At 36.9% G+C, this 21,262-nt stretch overlaps 1 protein-coding gene across 1 annotated transcript; it reads right to left on the minus strand.

Moving 5' to 3' along the window:
- Positions 1–118: 118 nt before the first annotated feature.
- Positions 119–20,909, minus strand: LOC145784675 (stabilin-2-like). The gene is made up of 14 exons (XM_082596542.1): positions 20,870–20,909; positions 20,290–20,390; positions 19,552–19,729; positions 18,791–18,946; positions 14,492–14,587; positions 12,713–12,901; positions 9,859–9,992; positions 8,337–8,489; positions 4,239–4,363; positions 3,362–3,484; positions 2,074–2,329; positions 1,684–1,881; positions 711–872; positions 119–130 (listed from the first exon to the last, which is right to left on the minus strand). The coding sequence occupies exons 1-14, from the start codon at positions 20,907–20,909 to the stop codon at positions 119–121; spliced, it is 1,923 nt and encodes a 640-aa protein (XP_082452668.1).
- Between the last annotated feature and the right edge of the window lie 353 nt (positions 20,910–21,262).

The raw sequence follows: 21,262 nt of genomic DNA on the forward strand, positions 1-21,262 counted from the left end.
AAAAATAACTGATTTTAATGTGGTTGCTTGGTTTTATCTGTCTGTGGTTGAAGAAAGTCACCTCTATACCAAAATTGTATAGTGATATTAGCTTGCAACAAAATTTATAAAGTAACATTCATGACTGAATCTGATAGGATTAACACGTTGATGAAATGTTGTACAACGAATTTGCAGCTATTAAAGTTTAGGAAAACCCGAATTATACATAAGGGTTATACTTTTATGTGTCCACTGCCCAAACCTGTGATTTCTTTTTTTCGTTGATTTGATTCAAATTTTCAGTTTTGCATGTAGGCTACTATGCCTCTATAGGGCCTACAATGAAACATTTAAACATCCGATGTAAAAGACATCGAACATCCCTACTTCTTGAAATCCATGATCTTAGTTATGTAACTGCATTGCAATAATACCATATGTTACAAATTTGTCGTAGTAATCTACAGCAACGATGTAACAATGTGTCACAATGCATAACATAATGATCGACAACGCAAAATTCTGTGTGAAAATTGCCCAAACATCAACCAAAAAAATTAATCATTGACTCAAGGCTATGCAAAATACTTAAAAATCTGGATGAAAAATCGTCAATTATGCAGACAAATGACCAGTTGACCACTTTAAGCAAAAATATGCTTCATTGCAAATCGATGTACATTTAAAAATGCTTTGATAAAGATACGGAAAAGACAACAAAATGTTACCTTCGCTTGTTGCTTTCCAATCTTTATGACGCCATTTTCTGAAATGTTGACAGACAATGGTCCCCGCGTTGTCTCAACGCTAGAATCAAAAACCAAGTCCTTCACATTGACTTGATTTGGCGACATGTGCTCAAGCATGAGAATTTGTAAGGAATTCAGACCCTAAATTAGCAAGAACAAAGAGCATTACTCAACTGACGGAGTGGTATTTCATTCTAGCGGGACACCTGAGGCCACACAAAATCGGTTTGCTATAATCTTTAAAAAATTTTGTGTGTGACTTTATAGTTTGTATCAATTCATAAATTTGTTGGTTAAGGAGAAATGCAAATTATGAACGCAATCCACTGTCCACAAATCTTTCATGAGATTTTTGGCCGCTTTTTCCTGTGGAGTAAGAAGACTTTTTTCCTGTGAGTTTGTTAAAATTGCACCACGTGGCAAATCGCTATTTCAAAATATACTCGTTGTAGTGAATTGCTTTTACTTTATGACAGAATAAATTAGGTCAAAGAAGATAAAAAAATCTTCATTCCTCTTTGCGCTTCGCTTTTTGCGTAGTAGGTCTACGATTCTCATGAATTAGCATTTCATATTTCTTCAAGAGCATAGGAAAACCAAATTGCTGAGATCTCGAAATAAAAGAAGACAAAAGAATTATTCTTCATCAAATAAAACCAGTATTTGTTTTAGAAACGTTCAACCAAAAAACTGAAGTTGCTCATGGAACTGCTCCAACAAACGCTGGGCACTGTGTAGAAATGAGCATTCTTCCTGGTTGTCAGCACAAGGATGAGTAGCCTGCTTACTAGAACAGCGAGAAATTGCGATTCGCAAACCATAACGGTGTAGCATCCACCCTAGCATTCATTAGAATAAACTAAAAAATAGTCTAGATTTGCATAATAAGTTGCTGAAAAAGCTGGCTACCAGTGCACAGTAAATCTGTTCAATAAATAATAATTGGCCTTACGTCTGGACTATTAAGAAATTTTAATTCTTCTGAAGAGAGTGATTCGATGGCGTCGTTCGTTGGGACAAACAAAGTAAACCTTGACTGCTTTATCCACCTCCTCCACACCAAACTGGTTTTCAACAAGACGAGAAACTGTGATGCTTCCGGTATAGCTCGGAGGGATTGCATTAGCGTCATGTTCCGGGCGTCGTAGTTCTTCAAAAATATATTATGATTTTTAAGTAAATCTTCAATAAATTCCCGCTTTAAGTTGTGAATAACAAGATCACATCTTATAGAAATGCTTTTGTTATTCCAGATGCTATAAAGTGAGTTGTTTCATATAAAATTAAATTGTAGTTTACAACCACTGCAACAATTACAACTACTCATATAGCTTTGTCTTACCAAAGAAAACGTTGGCGGTTTCAAAAATGTATCTGTGATATAGAACATTCCATTGGAAGCCCACTTCCCTGGTTGCAAGATGTTTCCATTCGACATCTGGTTAAACTTTAGAACGGCAAAGCTTTCGGGCCTATCGCCAACAGCTTGGATTGGGCGAAGAGCTTGTATCGAAGTATTGTAACCCAAAAGTGGAAACATGGAACTAGCTGTTTGCTGAGAGAAATCCACCTCAACAGCTCCAGCAACGATATGAGTTCTGGAATATAATAAAACTGATGGTTTGAGTCATTTCTAGCGATTGCATACTGTGTTTTCGTATTTTAGCCAAACATTTCATAATTTACGTTGCAGCACTACACATACATTTCGTGGTGTATCGAGGAATTTGCGTCAAGAAGAGCAAAAATAACTGAAATACATCCGTTGACTGTAATTTTCATGCCGAATTGTTTTTAACGCAAATATTTATTTACAAATGGAGAGTGGCAAGCCAAAACTTTGCTAATCTTCAGCAAGAAATCTCAAAAGTTAAAGCACAATTGTGCCCAGTAATCTTTACACTTGGCATTGCATATTGAAGCAGCAAATGTAAAGTCAATTGTGCAGCTTTTACAAACAACAAACTTTTGTTATCATATGTCAAAAACTTGGTCTGATAGAAGAAACCGGAAGCTAGATTCGGATTTAGCATCCTGAAATTGCCTTAAATTAGTTCTTGAAGTCCAAAATATACGAAAAAAGTACTTTTTGTTTATACGTTAGGAGGAAGGAGTAGGCTAGAAATAATCCCAGCCTGTAACTCCAACCTCCGGTCAGAGTTGCCATCAAACAAAGTGACTTATTCAAGCTGGGACGTCCAGCCCCTGAACAAAAACCAAAAGTTTTGATATAATTTTTGTTAACACAACATATCAACTTTTGTTCACTTTCCATTAACAAATAATTTTGTCTACATTCCAATGGTCAATAAATCGAGTGCAGTGTTTTTCAGTGACAGCAGTGCTTTTTGAAAAATCTGGTAAACATAAAAACACTTAGGCCTATTGTATTTATAAAAACGATAGAGTGTATTTTTCAATGTAAAGCTACTCTACCTTGGTGTGAGTAAAAAAGTGTGAAGAATCTGTTCAGAAAACGTCAATAAGGTCACTATCAGTGCAGTATTTCACAACAATGAACCCACAATGACCAATGTAGGCTACTTTATGACAAAAACCTTCATGGCGCATGTGGAACTGTTCTACAAAGAATAATATTATTTTGGTAGAATCGGGGATTATTAATGTACCTCGCTCTTGTTTTCCATAAAATGTCGTCATCTGGATCTCCAAGCTCTGTGTCAAAGGCGTCATCGCGAGGTACGAGAACAGTAAATAACCCCAAGAAAGAAAGCTCATGGAAGAAAGTTAAGCTACAAAAATAATTTAGCAAATGTATCAAACTGTTTGTGTAGAATTTTACTTTCCATAACATAGACAAACAGTAACGTTCAGTTTGCAGATGATAGCAAATGGTGTATTGTGAAATCACCGATAATGAAACAGGTGATTTTTATCCAAATATAGCATTTCACAAGACAGAAAAGGTTTTTTGAAAAGTTGAATAGCATTCATTTGCATCCTACAACTTAGGTGAAATGCTTTGTTTAACAATTTTTTTGTATTCCAATTTATTACGTAAGAAATGCAAACAATAATTCTGTAGCGACAAACCGATTTAGCTTGACGTCTAAATGAAGTCACTTTACTACATGCCAGCAGGGTAACTCAATTAATGTTAACAAAGGTCCAGTTTGACAAGTTGAATATTTTTAGCGGTCCGGTAATTAAGTTATTTCGCACGCAACCATAAAAGTTAAACTATCTGTACCAAGCCACTTTTTTAGGTAAAATGTAACTCGAATCGGATTTTTGAGAAAGTGTTGGGGAGTTTGGGAGTCGAAGCCCCCCAGCAACTGGGTTAATCACAGTAAAAATTGCTTCCTCTCAGAAGGTCCGGATTCGGACCGAGGTCCGCCAGTTGAATAGCCCTGCATGCTATCTCTCTTTGCATGCTATCTCTCTCTTCTTTTCTTGAATACGATTTTTAAACGTTTTAAACCAAATGTACCTTCATCAAATAACTTCAAATAACCTTCAAAACCTTCAAATAACTTCATCACTTACCTAAACATAGAAATAGCCTTTCCAAGTTGGTTTTGAAAAGGTCCAGTTTTATTATTTAAATTAATAATCTCTGTTAAAAGATCGGAGTAGCAATTTAATCCTCTCACAATACTTCCCAATGGGCACTGAAAACAGAGTGCTAAGTAAACGTGATGCAAAGATCAAAAGTAAAAAGTAGGATATGCTGAGCTGTGAACTAACAGCAACAGCTACACCATTCTCAACATTTATGATAGTGTCATTTAATTATTTTAAAACTATCAAACCACCATTTATGATAGTTTTATACTATAGGTGCTATACCAAATGCTTCATTGCTTTGCAAATTTTACTTTTCTATTATCCGTGGCAAACGCAGAGCAAAGTTTGAGCTGAAACATATCAAAACGTTGTAATAATAACGTTATGGTTTTATTTATTGTCGCTTTACAACAGCTAAGGTCTTTCAGCGACAGGACTCAATTTTAATTTTATATCAGGTTTACAGACGATTTTATCACATTATTATCCGACTTATTCTCACTGCGCTGTGCAAGAAAGAACACAATCGGTACCGTACTCTTCGATTGTACCCAACCTGGAATCGATCTCAGATTTAACAGGACCAGAGCGGAAGGCGATAACGCTCGTCCACTGAGCTAATAACAAATCATTTGTAGCCTACGCTCTACTGTATAATGCTTTAGGATAAACTTGATGGTTTACTGTAGTTACGATCAGGATCTTTCAAAGAAAAGGTCGAGCCTGGTACCAAGCGTAATTCTGGGCATTTTCTAAAAAGTTTTTTTCCGAGAAAAAATTAGGTGTTTGTTTTATAAGGAAGGACATTTCAGCCATTGGAGTGCAGCAATGGGATACTTATAAAAATATCTCAGGCTTTTCAACAAGCTTCCGGATACTTGTAACAATTCCGGGCCCTGGTGCACAAGTACTCACTGGATACCCGCTTCCACTCTAACGGCTATACGTTATCTATCTAGTCAGATGATGCTTCCGCGCTCGACATGGCGGAATTGGCAACGAAACTTAAAAGTAAATATATAAGTATACCAAGCATGAAGTGGCTATATCAGTGCATCAACCATGAGTCTATCAGATTAGTATCAAAACTGATTTATGGCTTTTCTTATTTTCGAAAGAGTTTTTAATTTACAGAGGTATGGCCGACCCCTTGATTGTTTTCTTTTATCATATTGCTTCTAAGGAGAGTTTTCTTTTGATTTTTAATTTTTATTGTGAAATTTCACTTACAATATTTATGATTGATTGTGTCTTCACCAGTGTTGTACGCGTCATTGAAATAGTTTGACGGCGTCAGCGTCAGCGCGAATTGCCTAAAAACTTTACGGCGTAAAGGACTGCGTAAGCTCTTAAAGAAATTGACGGCGTCAGCGTCAGCGCTAATTTCTAGCGCTATTTTTTGCCAGCGTCTCATAAAACGAAAATATTTCAACCAAGTTCAGGCTAACAATAGCTATAAATAAAGAGCAGGTATTATGTTTTGAGACTGTATTGTAATTAGCTGCTCAGCCTATTAGTTATTTCCTTGCAGAAAAACAAGCATTTCAAAACGTTTGTCTGACAATCTGCTGCGTTTGGGACGCATATTCAGGGGCGCCGGAGCGATTTTTGACTGGATGGGCAGGAGTATGAAAAAAGGGCACTTTTGCTGCTGAAAGGCCAATTTCTTTTGTAAGGTTTAAGATAAGATATAGCGATAATGCTCATCTATCAGCTATTATCGAGTAATGATACAAGTGTCCGCTATACAAAGAACAATGGCACGAAAGGGCATCATGCTATTTTATAATGATGTAATATAACTTACTGTGATGGAAAATTTTGTGTCGTGAATATTATTTTGAGGCAAAAATAGAACATTATAATTAGGCTAAAAGCGAATAGCATATTGCAAAGTGTGCAGTAGCTTACATGACCTTAAAAGGGCACCATTGCCCCCTCTTCCCTCCCCATCCTCCCTCCCCATCCACAGAAATGTGAGGGCAGGGGGGCATCCGCTTCCCCTGCTCCCCCCCCCGCTTCCGGCGCCCTGCGCATATTGTCCTTTCCAAGTGAAAACATGTGTGCCACAGCAGCGCTAGTTGGTATTGGTGTGTTGTACTTCAAAAACAAGTTGAAAACGTTTAGTCGGAAAGGTATCACTGTTCCAAGCGTGCTGTGATAGTTTAGCATTAATAACTCTTTTAACGAGGTCCACTGCACCAACATCTGTCTTTTCAGGAGCATAGAGCTCTTGAAATAAAGTATATTCAACGTCCGCGATGCCATTCATGGATTTTTCGCTTTCTGTCTCTGATCCCTCGTTCTCAATACAAGGGTGATCACCATTTGGCGAACATCTTCCGCATGTATTCCAGGGAGCCATTCCAACCAACGCAAAAGCCGGTAATTCGGATGAGTCGCGCTGTCCAGAATACATTGTGAAACTCTTATTGTGAAACGAGATTTTCCATGAAAACAAAAAATGACGCTTAGCGCTTGACGCTTAAAATCGGCAAAATAGTTGACGGCGCTATCACTTCCGTAAACTGAAAAATAAATTGACGGCGCTAGCCTCAGCGTCAACAAAAAGTTGACGCCGTCAAATGACGCCGTCAAATTGACGGCGTCAACGTACAACACTGGTCTTCACTTGTTTTCCCATCAGGTAAAGATTGTATTTGAATGACTAAAGTTAGGCTGATTTCTGGTGGCCACTTAGTATACTATGGTTTTGGCTTGCGCATCTTCTCTTGAATGATGAAACGCATGATCCCCCATCCCCGGCCACGTCAAGCAAAGATTATATCGAGTAGCCTAAAGCATAATCCAGGAAACACAGTGCTGTGCAATGGGACAAAACTATCAGGCCTCATCATACTTGAGAAAATTAAAATTAAATTCGCAAAGTTCCTGTTATAACAGTGCAGGAGATGCACTTCATACAGTCTTTATTTACCGGGATGACTGGAAAGAACTATACATGAACGCCAAAGCCTGGAACAGGCATTGTACACAAAGAAGAAGAATAAATTGCATAAAAAACACCAAAAGCATTGGTATTGGTAAAGGTCCAATGTTCAGCTACTGAGCTTTAGAGTGCCAACAACATTGAAACCACCCAAATTTAATGTAATATTCTGGTATCTAGATGAATAGACTGCAAGTGCTTCGTGTTCTCGCAACGCAGGCAAAGCTTTGGAAATAGAATGCTGCATTTTACAAAAATGTATTCTGTAAAATTCAATGCGATACTTGTGTTTGTGAGCAAATATAATTGAACCTCGCTACAGAGCACAGGCGTATTTCATTGCCAATTTCGAGAAGCTTCCAGTTTTTTGCTTCTAATTTTTTTCCGAGCAGAAAATCCATATTCACAGGTCCATGAATATGCAAGTAGCAAAATTATTGTGTTCTCTTTAGCACTGATCGTTAAATAAGGTTTTTAAATGGATAGCCAACGCTTAACCAAGGAGTTTGTGGAAGACTGTGCTTGAAAAACGACTTATTTCATAAATGATTTAGCTGCTCTTTTTAGGTAGTAAGGTTGCTTGCTTTATTGACTCCACATGAATTACGCCCACCCATCTATTAATGGTGCAAAGAGCTTATTTTTCATCATCATCATCATTATGTTCCTTCCTCGTATTGAGGGTTGGATACAATGCGCCTTTGTTCTCGACCATGAGCTGTGCGTACTGCATTTTCGTAAGTTAATTTTGTCCATTTAGTGATGTTTGTTGTCCAAAACGCATTCTTAGTCTGCCTTTATTTCTTTTTTCCGTTTACCTTCCCTTCTATTATTGATCTTTGTAACGAGTTTTGCCTTATTGTGTGTCCGAAATACTTCAATTTTTTTCTTTTGACTATTTGTAAGAGAAGTTTGCTTGAATTGAATTATTTTTCAAGATTCTAAAAATTTTCACTCATCTGAAAATCACATCGCAGATAGTTTGAGAAACATAGGATGAGGTAAAGTGTGATAAACTAAACTACAAAACAGTCAAAAAACAATTATCAGATACCTCACAATCAAGAAAATGCACCGAAATGTTTTCAATCTTTGTGTGCATTCAGTCAGATATCAAACCAACTTACTTCACATTTGACGGAAATTATATCATTTTCATCAGTTGTAGTGCAACTTGCAGCAGGGTCACATGTACTGTTCGGGTACAAGTTGCAGATACCAATCAAAGTACATCCGCTTGCAGTCAAATTGCTATATCCGTTCTTGCAGATACAATCGGCCTGAAACATATTTAAGTGGATGTAACAAAACATTTTTTCGTTCTGGCCCTAACTGGCTATCAAAAAGCATAGACTTGGGGGACGTTAGTTTTTGCGTGTGCGAAAAACATTTTGCCTACATATAATTAATTGCGCCCAAATGTTTTTTGCGATAAATCATAAACCATCTGATTAAACATTCTATACTGCTACCTATAGTCTGATATAAACTGTAAATATAATTTGTCAACTAGCTTATGCCCTATAATGAGACATCACCATAACAATACAAATAACTTAATACAGAAAAAAACATTTCACATCAATAAGATAGTAATAAACTTGCATGTACTTCAAAATACAAATTGTCACAATGATCTAAAATCTTAACAAGTTAAAAATTATTTATAAAATTTTAAAAACTAAACTTGTTACATTCTCAGCTGAGCATTTTGATATTGTAAGTTATTAGTTTGAAGCATTAGGCTACATTCAATATTGGAGCACTAGATTGGAAAATACTTTATATAAACTTTGTAAACATCTGGATATTTTCTGCCCTAATTTCTTTCAAATTTGCCTTAGGTTTTGACTAATTGAAAAGTTTGGGGGTGTGTTTGCACCTCCTGCACCCCTGGTTTCAACGCCTATGCTAAAAAGTAAAAGTGCATCAATTATACAAAAGACGACAATTAAAATCTTTTAATTTCTGAGTTTCATCGATTGGACCAGCGATTTTCAATCAGGGTGTCGAAGAGGGGCATCATATGTTTGCAGAGACAATGCGTTACAGATCTACCTAAAAGACCTACGGTTGAGCTTTAATAGCATTAATAAGCTTGAAATTACCAGTGTGTCCAATTTTCAGGCATAATGTTCTAGCAATCTAGTTTGCAAAAAAGCTTGTCATGAAATGCCAGCACATCAACTATTAGGCTTCTCTAGAGTTGATAAATTACTCAAGAACTTGTAATCGCTTTCCAAGCGTAAACTTTGTGTTGTTTGGTGCAAGTAGGATTGGAGCTCGGTAGTGGAAAAACAGAAATTGTTTCATTTCTCGATGGTCCCCCAAAAAGCAGGAAGTATGTTGATGTTAATATTGAAAAAAACAAAGAGTGGTACAAAAATTTTTTCCTTCAAAACACTTCAGCTACCAAGGTCTTAATGAAACGGTTATTGATCAATAAATACCTTTCAATAAGAAGAACTTAACTAGTTGCAAATTCATCAGCTACACCAACATATTACGACTAATCTTCCTCACTGACTTTATAATTTTGATATAAGCATGAAATATTGATTAAATTAGTTTATTCAATGCGTTTATTCAAAAGTTTTTAAAAACTCCCTTATCTGATGAAACACAACCAGAATTGATGACACTCTGTACCTTTCCTGGGCTCCTGTACTGACATGACATGGAGCGGGTGTGGCAACCACCGTTGTTGCTCTGACAAGGGTCAATGGGGTAGCAATATGTTCCATCTCCTGTATAGCCATCCAGACAATTACAATCGTACATTGCTGCAAACATAAGCATCCAGTTGCTTACTATTGGCGTAGTGAATCTGATGTTTCTGCCCATTGTCGAGTGTTTGCTTTTTCAGAGTTTGTGATTTCTTCTGCACTTACCCAAAGCAACGATATAATGTTATGAACAATTCTTAATTATATTTAATTTGTAGAACTTAATCATAGCAAAGAGAAGGTATATGCAATTCCAGACCGACATTACTCGCTTAAGTCTGCTTTAACAAAAAACCTTAAGCGAGTAATGTCGGTCTGGAATTGCATGCGGGAAGTGATTTTCTGATGTCTCTGGATTTATTAATATTCAATTGAACAATGAGAATATGTCCTTATAATCTTTGTAATGTATTGTATTGAGTTTAAATTTGGCCGTTGTTATTGCATTCATAAACGTAGTTGCACTGATGAGAAGTTAATATTCGAAAACGCGTTCTGCAACACTGTTTTTTGCACTCTGCAATGCCTGATGCAGATTTATAAGGAAAATTGTCACTAAAACACAAAGCAATTTCACATTGAAAAGCAGGCACTCTTCGACGAGTGGGTGATGTTAAAGTGCCTACCACTCTGCAATGCCTGATGCAGATTTATTTGTAGATTTCCATCACGCATTGAAGCGGTGATCTGATCATGAAATTTTCAACGGTTCGAGAAAAAGTTTTCTCTGCCTATAAAACGTTGATTGGTAGTTTTATCAAATATTTTGCAAACTTCCTTGGTTTCGTATTAAGTCTCTTGTCGTCAAACAAACTGGGCAGTTGTTTTAACGAAGTTGATTCAGGATTTGGTATTTGACTTTCATTCACCAACAGAAATTCAATTATAACCATATGTAAGTGAATCAACTCTCAACAACAGCACAGTGTGTTAGACGAAAAGAGACTTCATTACAAAATATATTGCCAGCGATCTGCAAGCATTTCAAAGTTTCGGCGCCTCCATTAAACCTTCGCCTGCACTATTGAAAGGAAAGCGGTGTACAAATTGATCATTTTGTTTATTTTCCAATGCCATATAAATTTCCAACAAAAATGCAGAAAAGTAAAATCGCATTTTTTTTATATTATACTGCATGCATTTACCATCCCCTACAGTCTATTCCAGCACCCTCGTTAAGAAACGCTGCTCTACAAGTATGCGGAACTGCCAGAAATAACCTATCAGTCCGAGGATAAAGATTAAGATTCAAAACCAACCAAACCAAGATGTAGTACTGGGTAGTGGGTAACCCACTCGTCAGTAGGCTTATGTATGCCATAAACATTGAAAAAAAAACGATTTTAAATCAGTGGCACAGACTGCACAAAAATTTTCAACGGTAGGCTAATAGGAAGTTGAAAATAAATTGCCTTGAGGTAAATTACGTTAACACTTAAATGCAGTAGAACCATGAGCAACCACTTTTTACTGAAGAAACAAATCTGGGCTTATGAAAAGTTAAAAAATTTAGTTTTGTGGGCCAATTATGGCCTCTCATCATCGGAGCTGTAAGATTGTTCAGTAAAGTTTAGCTTTTTGTTTAAGAAATTCGTGAAATTTTTTTGGTTTAGTCAGAAATGTTGACTACGGTGTGGGAATAGAAATAATTGGCCACAATGTTTTAAAAAACACCAAGTCCATTAATTGCTATTTTTTGTTTTGCATTCGAATTTTCAAAACAGAAAATCTTAAAGTGCATGAATTGCGCAATTTTAGTCATGGTGACCCCCACACCCCTGATACTTATATAGTTCAGAAAATTTTCAAACCAACCGTATAAAAAGTTTTTTATTCCAAAAAACAAAAAAATTACTGTAAGGTCAAAATGATTGGGGAGCACGTGTTTCCTTCTTAGACGCTACGCTACTGGTCGCAGCTGTAGTACTTTTCTTCTGACTCTCTTCAGGAGTTTGTCGTCAGAATAGTAATACAATAATAATGTTATCGTTTATCTAATTGTCGCTTTACAGCTGCAAAGTTTTTTTTAGCGACATGGCTCATTTTTCATTTTATATCAGGTTTACGATGTCATCACATTATTACCCGACTTAATTCTAACTGCGTTATGCAAGAAAAAATACAATCGCTACCGTTTTTAAAGTCTTCGGCTTGACCAGACCTGGAATCGATCTCAGATCTACCAGCACCAGAGTCGAAGGCGATTACCAATCGGTTACTGAGCTGTTTTTTTAGAATGATGTAAACCTACAGTAAATCAATGTAGATAGAAGGAAAAGAAAAAGAGAAAGTAAATGTTGTTTGATCAGCTTGGGATAAGATTTCAGATTAATATCAGATCAGATTGTTATCAGATTATTATTTCAGACTTCTTAGGTATAGACGAATTCTTTTTGGGGTCTGCGTCTAAATGGAGAGTTTTATTGAATATTGCCTCTGGTGCTGCAAGGTGAAACGAAGAACTGACAAGAATGGAGAACATTTCAAGCCTAAAGTATGCACGTTTTTTATGGTTAAGCAGTTGTTGTCATAGATTAGTGTAAAATCTATCTCATCTGCTTTTGCAATACTACATGTTATAAAGCAATAAATAGAAAATCAAACCATTGTTTTAAATAAAGTATCCTGGTTTAAGACTCTGTCTGATATATTTCTTTGTACAGCAATATTTATTCCATGAAGTAGGCTATGCAACACGATGGCTTCAGGAACATTATATCGGCTCTGTGACGTCAATAGTCGCCGAGCATGGCGTTGTCACTTGCTGCAAAACTCACCTGGGCCGTTTTGCAGACACCTGGCGAAAGTGTGACACCTGTTTGTGCTGTTATCTGCGCAAGGGTTGATTTCTTGACAATCTGTTCCATTCCCAACATAACCTGAGTTGCAGAGGCAAGCTAACGACGTCGCGCTACCCAGGCATCGCGCGTGTTCGTGACAATTCATTGTGGCACAATCAGAAAGTGCTAAAATAAAAAAATAAATTTTCGTGAAAGTACAAAAAATTTAAGTTTTATTATCAACAAAAATTCGTTTGTAGCCTACAATAATCGCAATAGTCAATTCACAAAGATTAATATCTTTATACAGAATATAATACAATAAGAGTTATATTTTAAAATAACAGTAGGCCTACGCCAAGACTACATAGAGATACGCCTAATTTGTCACATTCTGCAGACTTCTCCAGATTTGCCAACTTTTAGTAACTGTCCAAATAAAATTTTCTAAAAATAATATTTCAACATATTTTATACTGTCTTTCCAAGACCAGCGGTCCCCAAATTTTTTTCTATCAAAGACTAGTTTTGAAATGAAAATAGCTTCGCGGACCGGCGGTAGAAAAACGAAGCTTGACATGCTACTTATTGGTATATTTTTTTTATACTGGGTAGCAATTTAAACCCACCATAAACAGGATTCAGAAAATAAAACAGATACTGTAGAAGTCGCGATTGGAAAAGGAAGCTATTTAGCCTGGGGTCTGAGAGAATTGCCACCTGGAAAATTTTTACCAACTTAACGTCGTTTGAACGCTTTTGGTGCAAGTTAAAGCCCAATAATGATTTTTTAAACAAGGCGCACCTTGTACTTGACAAATATTATCAAATTAAAATTGAATTTCTTCGGAAGTTTAAATAACAAGTTTTAATTTTAAACTGAAGTTACTTTTAAAATCCGAGGTGCTCTCACCTTTAGTATATAGCTTATACAAGGCACATTTCACCTCTTACCTGAAATAGATCAATTTAATTGTTAGGCAGTTATTGAGCAAGATGATTACTTTGAAATATTTCATTAGTACCGGTGTTTTGGATTTTGAAGGGCCTTAAAACTTGACCTGTACTAATCTTTTAAGTTCACTGCTGCAACCTGCAACCCATGCGTTTCTAATACCACCGGTCGGGTTAATGACATGAGATTGAGTGAGCGAAACGAGCGAGAAAATTTTACAAAAATGTCGGTTACATGTTTTTTTTTTCGATTTTGGGTGGAGGTACGTGACCAAGCACCTCTCCTTGGATCCGCTATTGCTTTGATATACAACAATCTAGAGATAATACTCATGCGTACGTGGCCTATTCAGTGCATGGCTGCGATTGATTTCTCTGTAATCAATTTATTCTATGGCTAAGGACATAAGCTAAGGATGCTTTCAACTAACTAGCACTCTCTACAGCCATTTTGGACTCGAGTTTTCGCGACCCGTAGCAACCTTTTCGCGATCCGGTGGTTGGGGACCCCTGCCCTAGGTGATTAATTAGATTTTAACATTCAGCAGGCTTTAAAAAGCAAAGGCAATTTGATTCCGAAAATTTGAGTCAGACTGTTAATTACTTGCTAACAGTCTGATTATATGTTTTTCAACTTGCTTTTTATCGCTTCTTCAAGGCAAAAAAAAGCTTTTTATCATTGCGAGTAAGCAAAAAGTAAAAAAATATTCGAAAATTTTAGTCAGGCCGTAACAGTAGCGGTAGTTAAACTCTGCTAAATGTGACAAATCAGGCCGCACTTCCAAGTAGCCATGAACAAGCTTAAGAATATTTTTGTGTTACCAATATCGCAACTTGCCCCTCCGAACCCGCTCTTGCACTCACACCGCCCGGGCCGGTCCACACCGCTGTCGCACAGTCCATGAACACAAGTGCAATCTGCATACAAGTAAAGTTAGTGAGTGATTGACTATGGAAGTACAGTAGTTGCTGCATTGTGTTACATGCAAAAATAAGCAATCCTCCATATTTTAATTAACATTCCTCTGAAATTAAATTTTGTGAGCAGTTTCCAAAATGCCTACAAACAAAACTGAAACAACGACAACAAGTTTCCCAAACTGTTAGTAACCTCAACAAACACTACAACTCTTTACTTTTGAAAAGATCAAGAAACAAAAGTAGGCCTTTTGAAATAGCTCACAAAATATGACATAGCTAGCCGTAACGGTGACATCAGGGATATCTAATGAAGGGGAAACGAACGTTTACAGGAATTGTCTTGTTCTCACGACACTAGAAGGCCGGTAGTTGATACCGCGTTAATTTTTGTGGTGCAGCTGATACAGTCAGCTACAGACTACAGTGAGCAAATGTTACGTAGAGCATATTTAAATAATATTTGTTTGGAAAGACAGTTGAAAAGTTACCAGTAAGCTGTTGTTCTTAACAAAGCCTTTGCAGTAGGCTGGGTGTAAGGCAAGTATAAGGGAGACCGGGGAGGGTTGTTACAATTTTCAGTAAATCTAAGATTTCTCTTTCAATATTTGCACAAAGTTGCTGAAAATTTTATGTAATCTTGCCACATGACCAGTTGTTATAAATACAACTTCAAAATTTAAAAAAGTTATGTTTACAGGAAAATATTTGCATTAATATATCAATGAGTCAGTTGTAACAAGTCACCCCAGTATCGGAGTGACTTGTTACACAGTATGGGGTAAAATGTTACAATTTCAAATAGGCTGTTCTATTAACTGATTTTTCTTACTAAAATACCTAAAACTGATGGAATACGTTGACACAGCATTCTTGAATTTATTGAACATCCAAATTCAATAGAAAAAATCATGAACAAGCAAGTAACATCATTATTAACAATGCATTGTCACCAGGATTGCAAACACATGATCTCCATTCAACCATTCATGGTATTTGGCCTCAATAAGGTACCCTTTATTAGTTTTTGGCATGTTTAGGTACAGATACAGCAACAACAGATATTAGTAGAACTTAAAAATGTAATCAATTATTTTAAATAATACAAAGTTTGTTATCTGAGTACCAAATTCAGTACTTTTTCCAGTTGGGATGAGCAAGCATTACACTGTGTAACAACTCACCCCAATAGTAGTTGGCTGAATAAGATCAACATATGTCAAACATGTGACATTCAGCTTTAAAATGTTTATAACGAATCAAAGGTATTGCACTTCAAGTCTGATTTAACTTTGAAGTCAGTTAAATATCACTCATAGTTTTGTAGCAATAACATTTTCTTTGACAAAGCAAAAAGTTACTTTTCATATTCTAAAATTGTTTTTCATCAATAATTTTCTACTGCAGCCTTCAAAATGGCTGAAGCTTCGTTTGCACATGGAAACTAAAAACCTGAATAAAAAAAATTTAATTCCAGCGGTTGATGTGAACTAATTTAAAAGTTAAAAGGACTTTAACAACCCTCCCTTGTAACAACCCCGGTCTCCCCAATGGGTATTTGAATTAACAAGTAGGGGAAGGAAAGGTAATTTGATACATTTCTAACACTTTTGCCTGTTATTTGAAAATTACATGACACAAACGATTGATTTTAGGCTGAAATGAATGTCTGATCCCTCACACACTTTTTAAAAACATTTTCACTTTTCTATTTTTGTTACTTTTTTAAATTGAAATTTTAAATACGGCAATCCGGAAAGTAATTTGATACAGTAAAACTAATACAGAAATCTCCTTTTACAGTAAAGCAATAAATTAAAATTTAATATGTGGTTAGCGTGCTTGGGTGCAAAGATGACTGTTGAGGTCCATGTATGCGGCAAAGCTTCTGCTGCAGGATGGACATGGGAAGGATGATTAGCTGGAGTTCTTATTCAGGGTTCGGGTCCTACGCTGTTCTCGTTTTTTTTATTACAGCAGGTCGGGTGTAGGGCTACAAAAACCTATATAATGGCTGTTTCCCAAAGTAGGCCTAGCAGGTCTAGTTAAAGAAGAACAACTTATTTTAATAATTTTTAAATTCTGATTTTGTATGCTTGGATGCAAATTGCAAAAAAAAACGTGTCGTGCCCTTGAAGCCTTATCGATGAACTGTCAAATGAGTTTGGTTTCATTTCTGTGGAACTCTTCTTCAATTTTCCAGACGAAAATAAGCATAAGTTAAAAGCCTTACAAAAATACTCAAAAACACATTTTTCCAATTTAATGCCACAAAGTTAGCCAATTTTAAGCACGAGTTAGCTGCATGGCATTATTTTCACAGATCTTCCACTTGATGACAGTATTTTCGACTAATAGTTTTTGTACATTTCTGTAAGGGGGATGTATCAAATTACCACCCGTATCAAATTACCTTCTCTTCCCCTAATTATGAGCATTCGGTGAATATCCATGCCTGATGATAATCATAACAAGCAGGTTATCATAACAAGGTGTATTAAACTACTTTCAGTGGCAATGGCCATTTTACGATAAACAGAAACCGTTCTATTGTCAGACGTAATAAAATTCTTCGTATCCCTTTCTTTAGATATCCCTGGATGATACTTATTAAAAGGCTTAATTCGGACGAAACTACAGTAAAAACAAGTTGCCGGTACTCGGAACCTGCTATTTTACAAGTAGCCTATTGGAAATCAAACCGAAAACACATTTATTCAGTGTGATGGGTGCGACTGCTTTCTGCTACAAAGTAAGTTCAGCCGTTGCTCAATGTTTGTTACTGCTGGACCTGGTGTTAAGGCGGTTTCAATGTTGCTTAGTCTGGAACGGTATTTTCTTGCGTTTGCTGTCGACTTTGAAAACCAGACAAACGACAGGAGTGCGGTTACTGTTGAGTGGGATAATTATAGATATTACGCTCTAACGTGCCCAAAAGTGTGAAGCTTTCTTCCAGAAAATTCATCCCCCAACTTAAAGTTGTAAAATAGATCAGCAAATTATTCCTGAAATTTGGAAAAAAGGTGCTCGGTGCTCGGTAGGTCTATTTTGTTTTTGTATTACAAATGGGTGTTGGATCTAATCTAATTTGGCACATTGTCAAATTCTGGAAGAAAATATTTCTTAAATCATTTCAACAGATTTGAAAAATGATCGATACCCACAGGCTTAATAACATTGGTTCCACATCATTGTTAGTCAAAACTCTTCAGTAGATGAGAATACTTCAAATTAATTGAAGTATTCTCTGTATATTCTATTATTGAAGTATAGTAAAAAAGATTTAAAATTAATATTTTAAGTTAATAATTTCACATTTTGCACAATAGCATTTTAATGAGATATTTTTCTAGCTATTAAGATCTCGCAATAAATCATGGTCTATAGTGCATAAATGCAATATGAATATCACTTGCAAATTGCACTTTTGCATGAAATTCAGGTGTATGTCCTGTCATTGCAGCAGCTCCCTCAGTAGCCTACACATAGCTTACATACCAACACAGCAGTCCTTCCAAAATAGCTCCACTTTCATGAAAAAATGGTCTAAATTACTGTCACCGTTCGATTGTTTTAACCAGTTATCCATTGGTTCAATTAGTTTTACTTTTTCAATATTTAGCTGTCTAGCCGCATGCAGTTCGCAGATTTATAGCTCAGATAAGAATAATGTTTTAAACAGTTACATAAGTTTCCACAACTGCGTTTTGAAATGAACGTCTGAAAAGTACCATAGGATAATATGCAGTACTTTATGTAAAATTACTATATTCTTTGCAAATCTTGAAATTTGTTACGCGATCCCTTGCGAGGTCGCAGCCTCCAGTTTGGGAAGCCCTGCTGTAGACTATTTGTAGCCTGTAGGTTTTCGACACTGACAGCAGAGGTTTTGCTTGCCATTTAAAAATGTTTCTAATTATTAAAACCTATTACTTTACTTTGCACATATTTGTCTTATTTTTTGACTTGGTGACTGATACGAAGTCAATCGTTGGATCCAAGATTGGGTCATCATTTGCTTGTTTCAATCTAGCAGGTTTTCATGACCTTGCTATCTTTGAAAGTAGCAAACACGTTACAACTCAACTAGACTATCTACTTTTTGAAACAAGACATGGCATATTTTTCTATTCTTTTTCGGCTGGCGACGTCCTAGAAGAATCCCTTAATTGTAGTACAACTCATAGAAAAAAAGAATCTTACTATTTTCGCAGTAAGATCCAAACTGGTATGGAGATGCGCACTTTTCGCAGGCACTCCCAGCTACGTTTCCGTTACATTTGCAAGTCCCATTCCCTTGAATTCCATCAAAGCACACACCCTTACCGCCACAGACATACATGTTCAATTTCGGGCACTCTGTAAGTGAAAATAGTTTTATTGTCACAAATCATATCTTCAGAATACTTGTTGACTTTTCAAGCAAAATCTTAACTGCTGAGACAAACTAATGTCTTGACGAATAAACAAGATGTTTATTCATTCCGGCCGGAAGCTTTTATCCATTGAAACTAAATTTGAGTTTCTCATACCACACGAGACATTAGTGTTACAGTAGAACAGCTGTAAAAATCTAACTATCATAAAATGGACTTGGCTAAACAAAGTATTTTGGGTTTTGATAAACTCGGCTGTTAAAGCAAATTTAGATACAAAAGTTACCTACTGCTTGTTCGTTTGTATCGACATATACGAAAACAAAACTTCACCTTACATTGATCTCATAAGTAACACATTAATTTATGGGTTATTACATTAACACATTAAGTTATGGGTTATCACGGTAAGATGAAGTAGATGGTTCAATAATTACTTGTGCGTAAACAAATGAAACTACTGTGGCCCATATAAAGTTTTTTTGTAGGTATTTAATATATTTTTCAATAAATATGTTTCTATTTCAAGACAGTTTGCTGAACTTTTCATGGCGCAATCTTTTTCTTAAGTTTCGAGATCAAGCGCACCTTGACAATCCCGTCCCCAGAATCCTTCACAGCATCTTGGTTCGGTTCTCATCGCCAAGCAGCTGTGCTGGCAACCACGCGCTACTCGAAAGCGACCTCCCCTGCCTGGTATTCTGTACCGGCAGCCTTTCTTTCCTCTTCCGCTGGTGGTTTTGCGATAACCCGCTGGGCACTTCACCTGACAGAAGACAATTTATTATTCGTGAATCAACACGAGTGTGACCATATAAAAGGAGTTTGAACAATTTCTATGAATTAGCGTGAAAGCAAATAGCTGGCTATCGTTTACAGCACCTCATGCTTTTATGCTTTCAGGGTCACCACATGGTCAAGAAATAGTTGAAGATCAGGTATGTATTAGGTACGTAGGGATAGTCTCACTCAAGGTTTGAAAATACAGGCTTGGTGATTCAACAAAACCAATCATCTCCCACACAAAATATTACTTCTTTATCGGCAATTTATTTAGTGGTCATTGAAAATTGTCTGTAGGTTTCTTATCACCTGTAATGGTAGCTCCCAAACATGGGCAACGTTCTTTTCCGCAGCAAAAACCTTATTTTTTTTGTAGCTTTTTCCAGGGAGACTACTGAAGCACTTCAACTGATAAGCTTGTGCATTTCACAATGCGCAATAGCTAAGTTGACACAAACGAAAGCATTGCCTTGCAAAATTCAAAATTAAATCAAAAACGTATACGTCATCTGCATTTAAATATTCACATTTGTGGAAACTTACTTTAATGTTTGCTCTGCAATTAGTACAACCAGTTCTTACAACATTTGATCTGCTGATATCGCATCTGTTTGGTTGGCTAGTTTGGGATAACGTCGACAAAACTGCAACAACAAAAATAGTAACCAACAAACCAATAGCCCAGTGTGTGGCCTTCAGGTATTAGCTTCTTTTGTCTTGCGCTCAGACCATTCTAATTTGCCACTTTTTGCTGCTTTTGTATTTGAGTTTGAATTGTTGGCGTGGGTAACATGAACAGGTTGTTGAGATGGAGCGATCCTGGCGTCAGCATCACCTAGTTCTGACGCCAGGAAGATCGCTCCTTCTCAACAGTGCATATCCTTGGCGACAGTTAGTTTAGTTGTTTTCTTTCCACAAATGTCGTCGTCGTCGTCGTCGTCGTCGTGTGAGCGTCTGAGGCCGAGGGTCTATCCTTTTACCACCCCAGATTTACGATGTTCCCGGACTACACTGGAAGGCTACTAGAGAGCAGCCAGTCTTTGGTTTCATCATCCATGACACGCAGACCTTCCACTCCGTTAGTGAGTGGAAGACCTTCCAGTGACAGACCTTCCACGCAGACCTTCCACTTCCACTCCGTGGCTTGAAGATGGAGCAGTCATTGATGATGTGGTCTGCGGTCTGTTCCTCGGCACCACATTCACAGGAGGAGGAAAAGGCCATTCCCCATTGGTGCATGGTTGAGCGGAAAAGCCCGACGCCCGTACGGAGACGGTTAAGGCGCACCCATGCCTGTCTTGGTAGTGTTAGAGCGATGGGGCGTTAGTCGGCGTCGGAGATGAACGAATAGAGTCTGGTGGCATCCACAAAGGTAAGAATTCAATTGACTGACAAAAGCAGCGGTCGAGAATTAGTGATGCGATACTAATGCCCAGCCTCATGAACGAAACACGTGTCTAGCCTGTCGCCGTCTTGCTACACTTGACTGCCGAGAAAAACATGAACAGGCTGCTCA

This window comes from Aplidium turbinatum, chromosome 15 (assembly GCF_918807975.1).
Source record: "Aplidium turbinatum chromosome 15, kaAplTurb1.1, whole genome shotgun sequence".
NCBI classification, from domain to species: domain Eukaryota; kingdom Metazoa; phylum Chordata; class Ascidiacea; order Aplousobranchia; family Polyclinidae; genus Aplidium; species Aplidium turbinatum.

Bases quoted from the DNA above. Each gene is read 5' to 3' on its own strand.
- LOC145784675 (XM_082596542.1), bottom strand. From the start codon at position 20,909: ATGACTGCTCCATCTTCAAGCCACGGAGTGGAAGTGGAAG. The intron at 2,330-3,361 runs GTACATTAATAA...ATTATATTCCAG, and splicing joins TTATGGAAAACAAGAGCGAG to AACTCATATCGTTGCTGGAG. The intron at 873-1,683 runs GTAAGGCCAATT...TTGCTAATTTAG, and splicing joins AATTTCTTAATAGTCCAGAC to GGTCTGAATTCCTTACAAAT.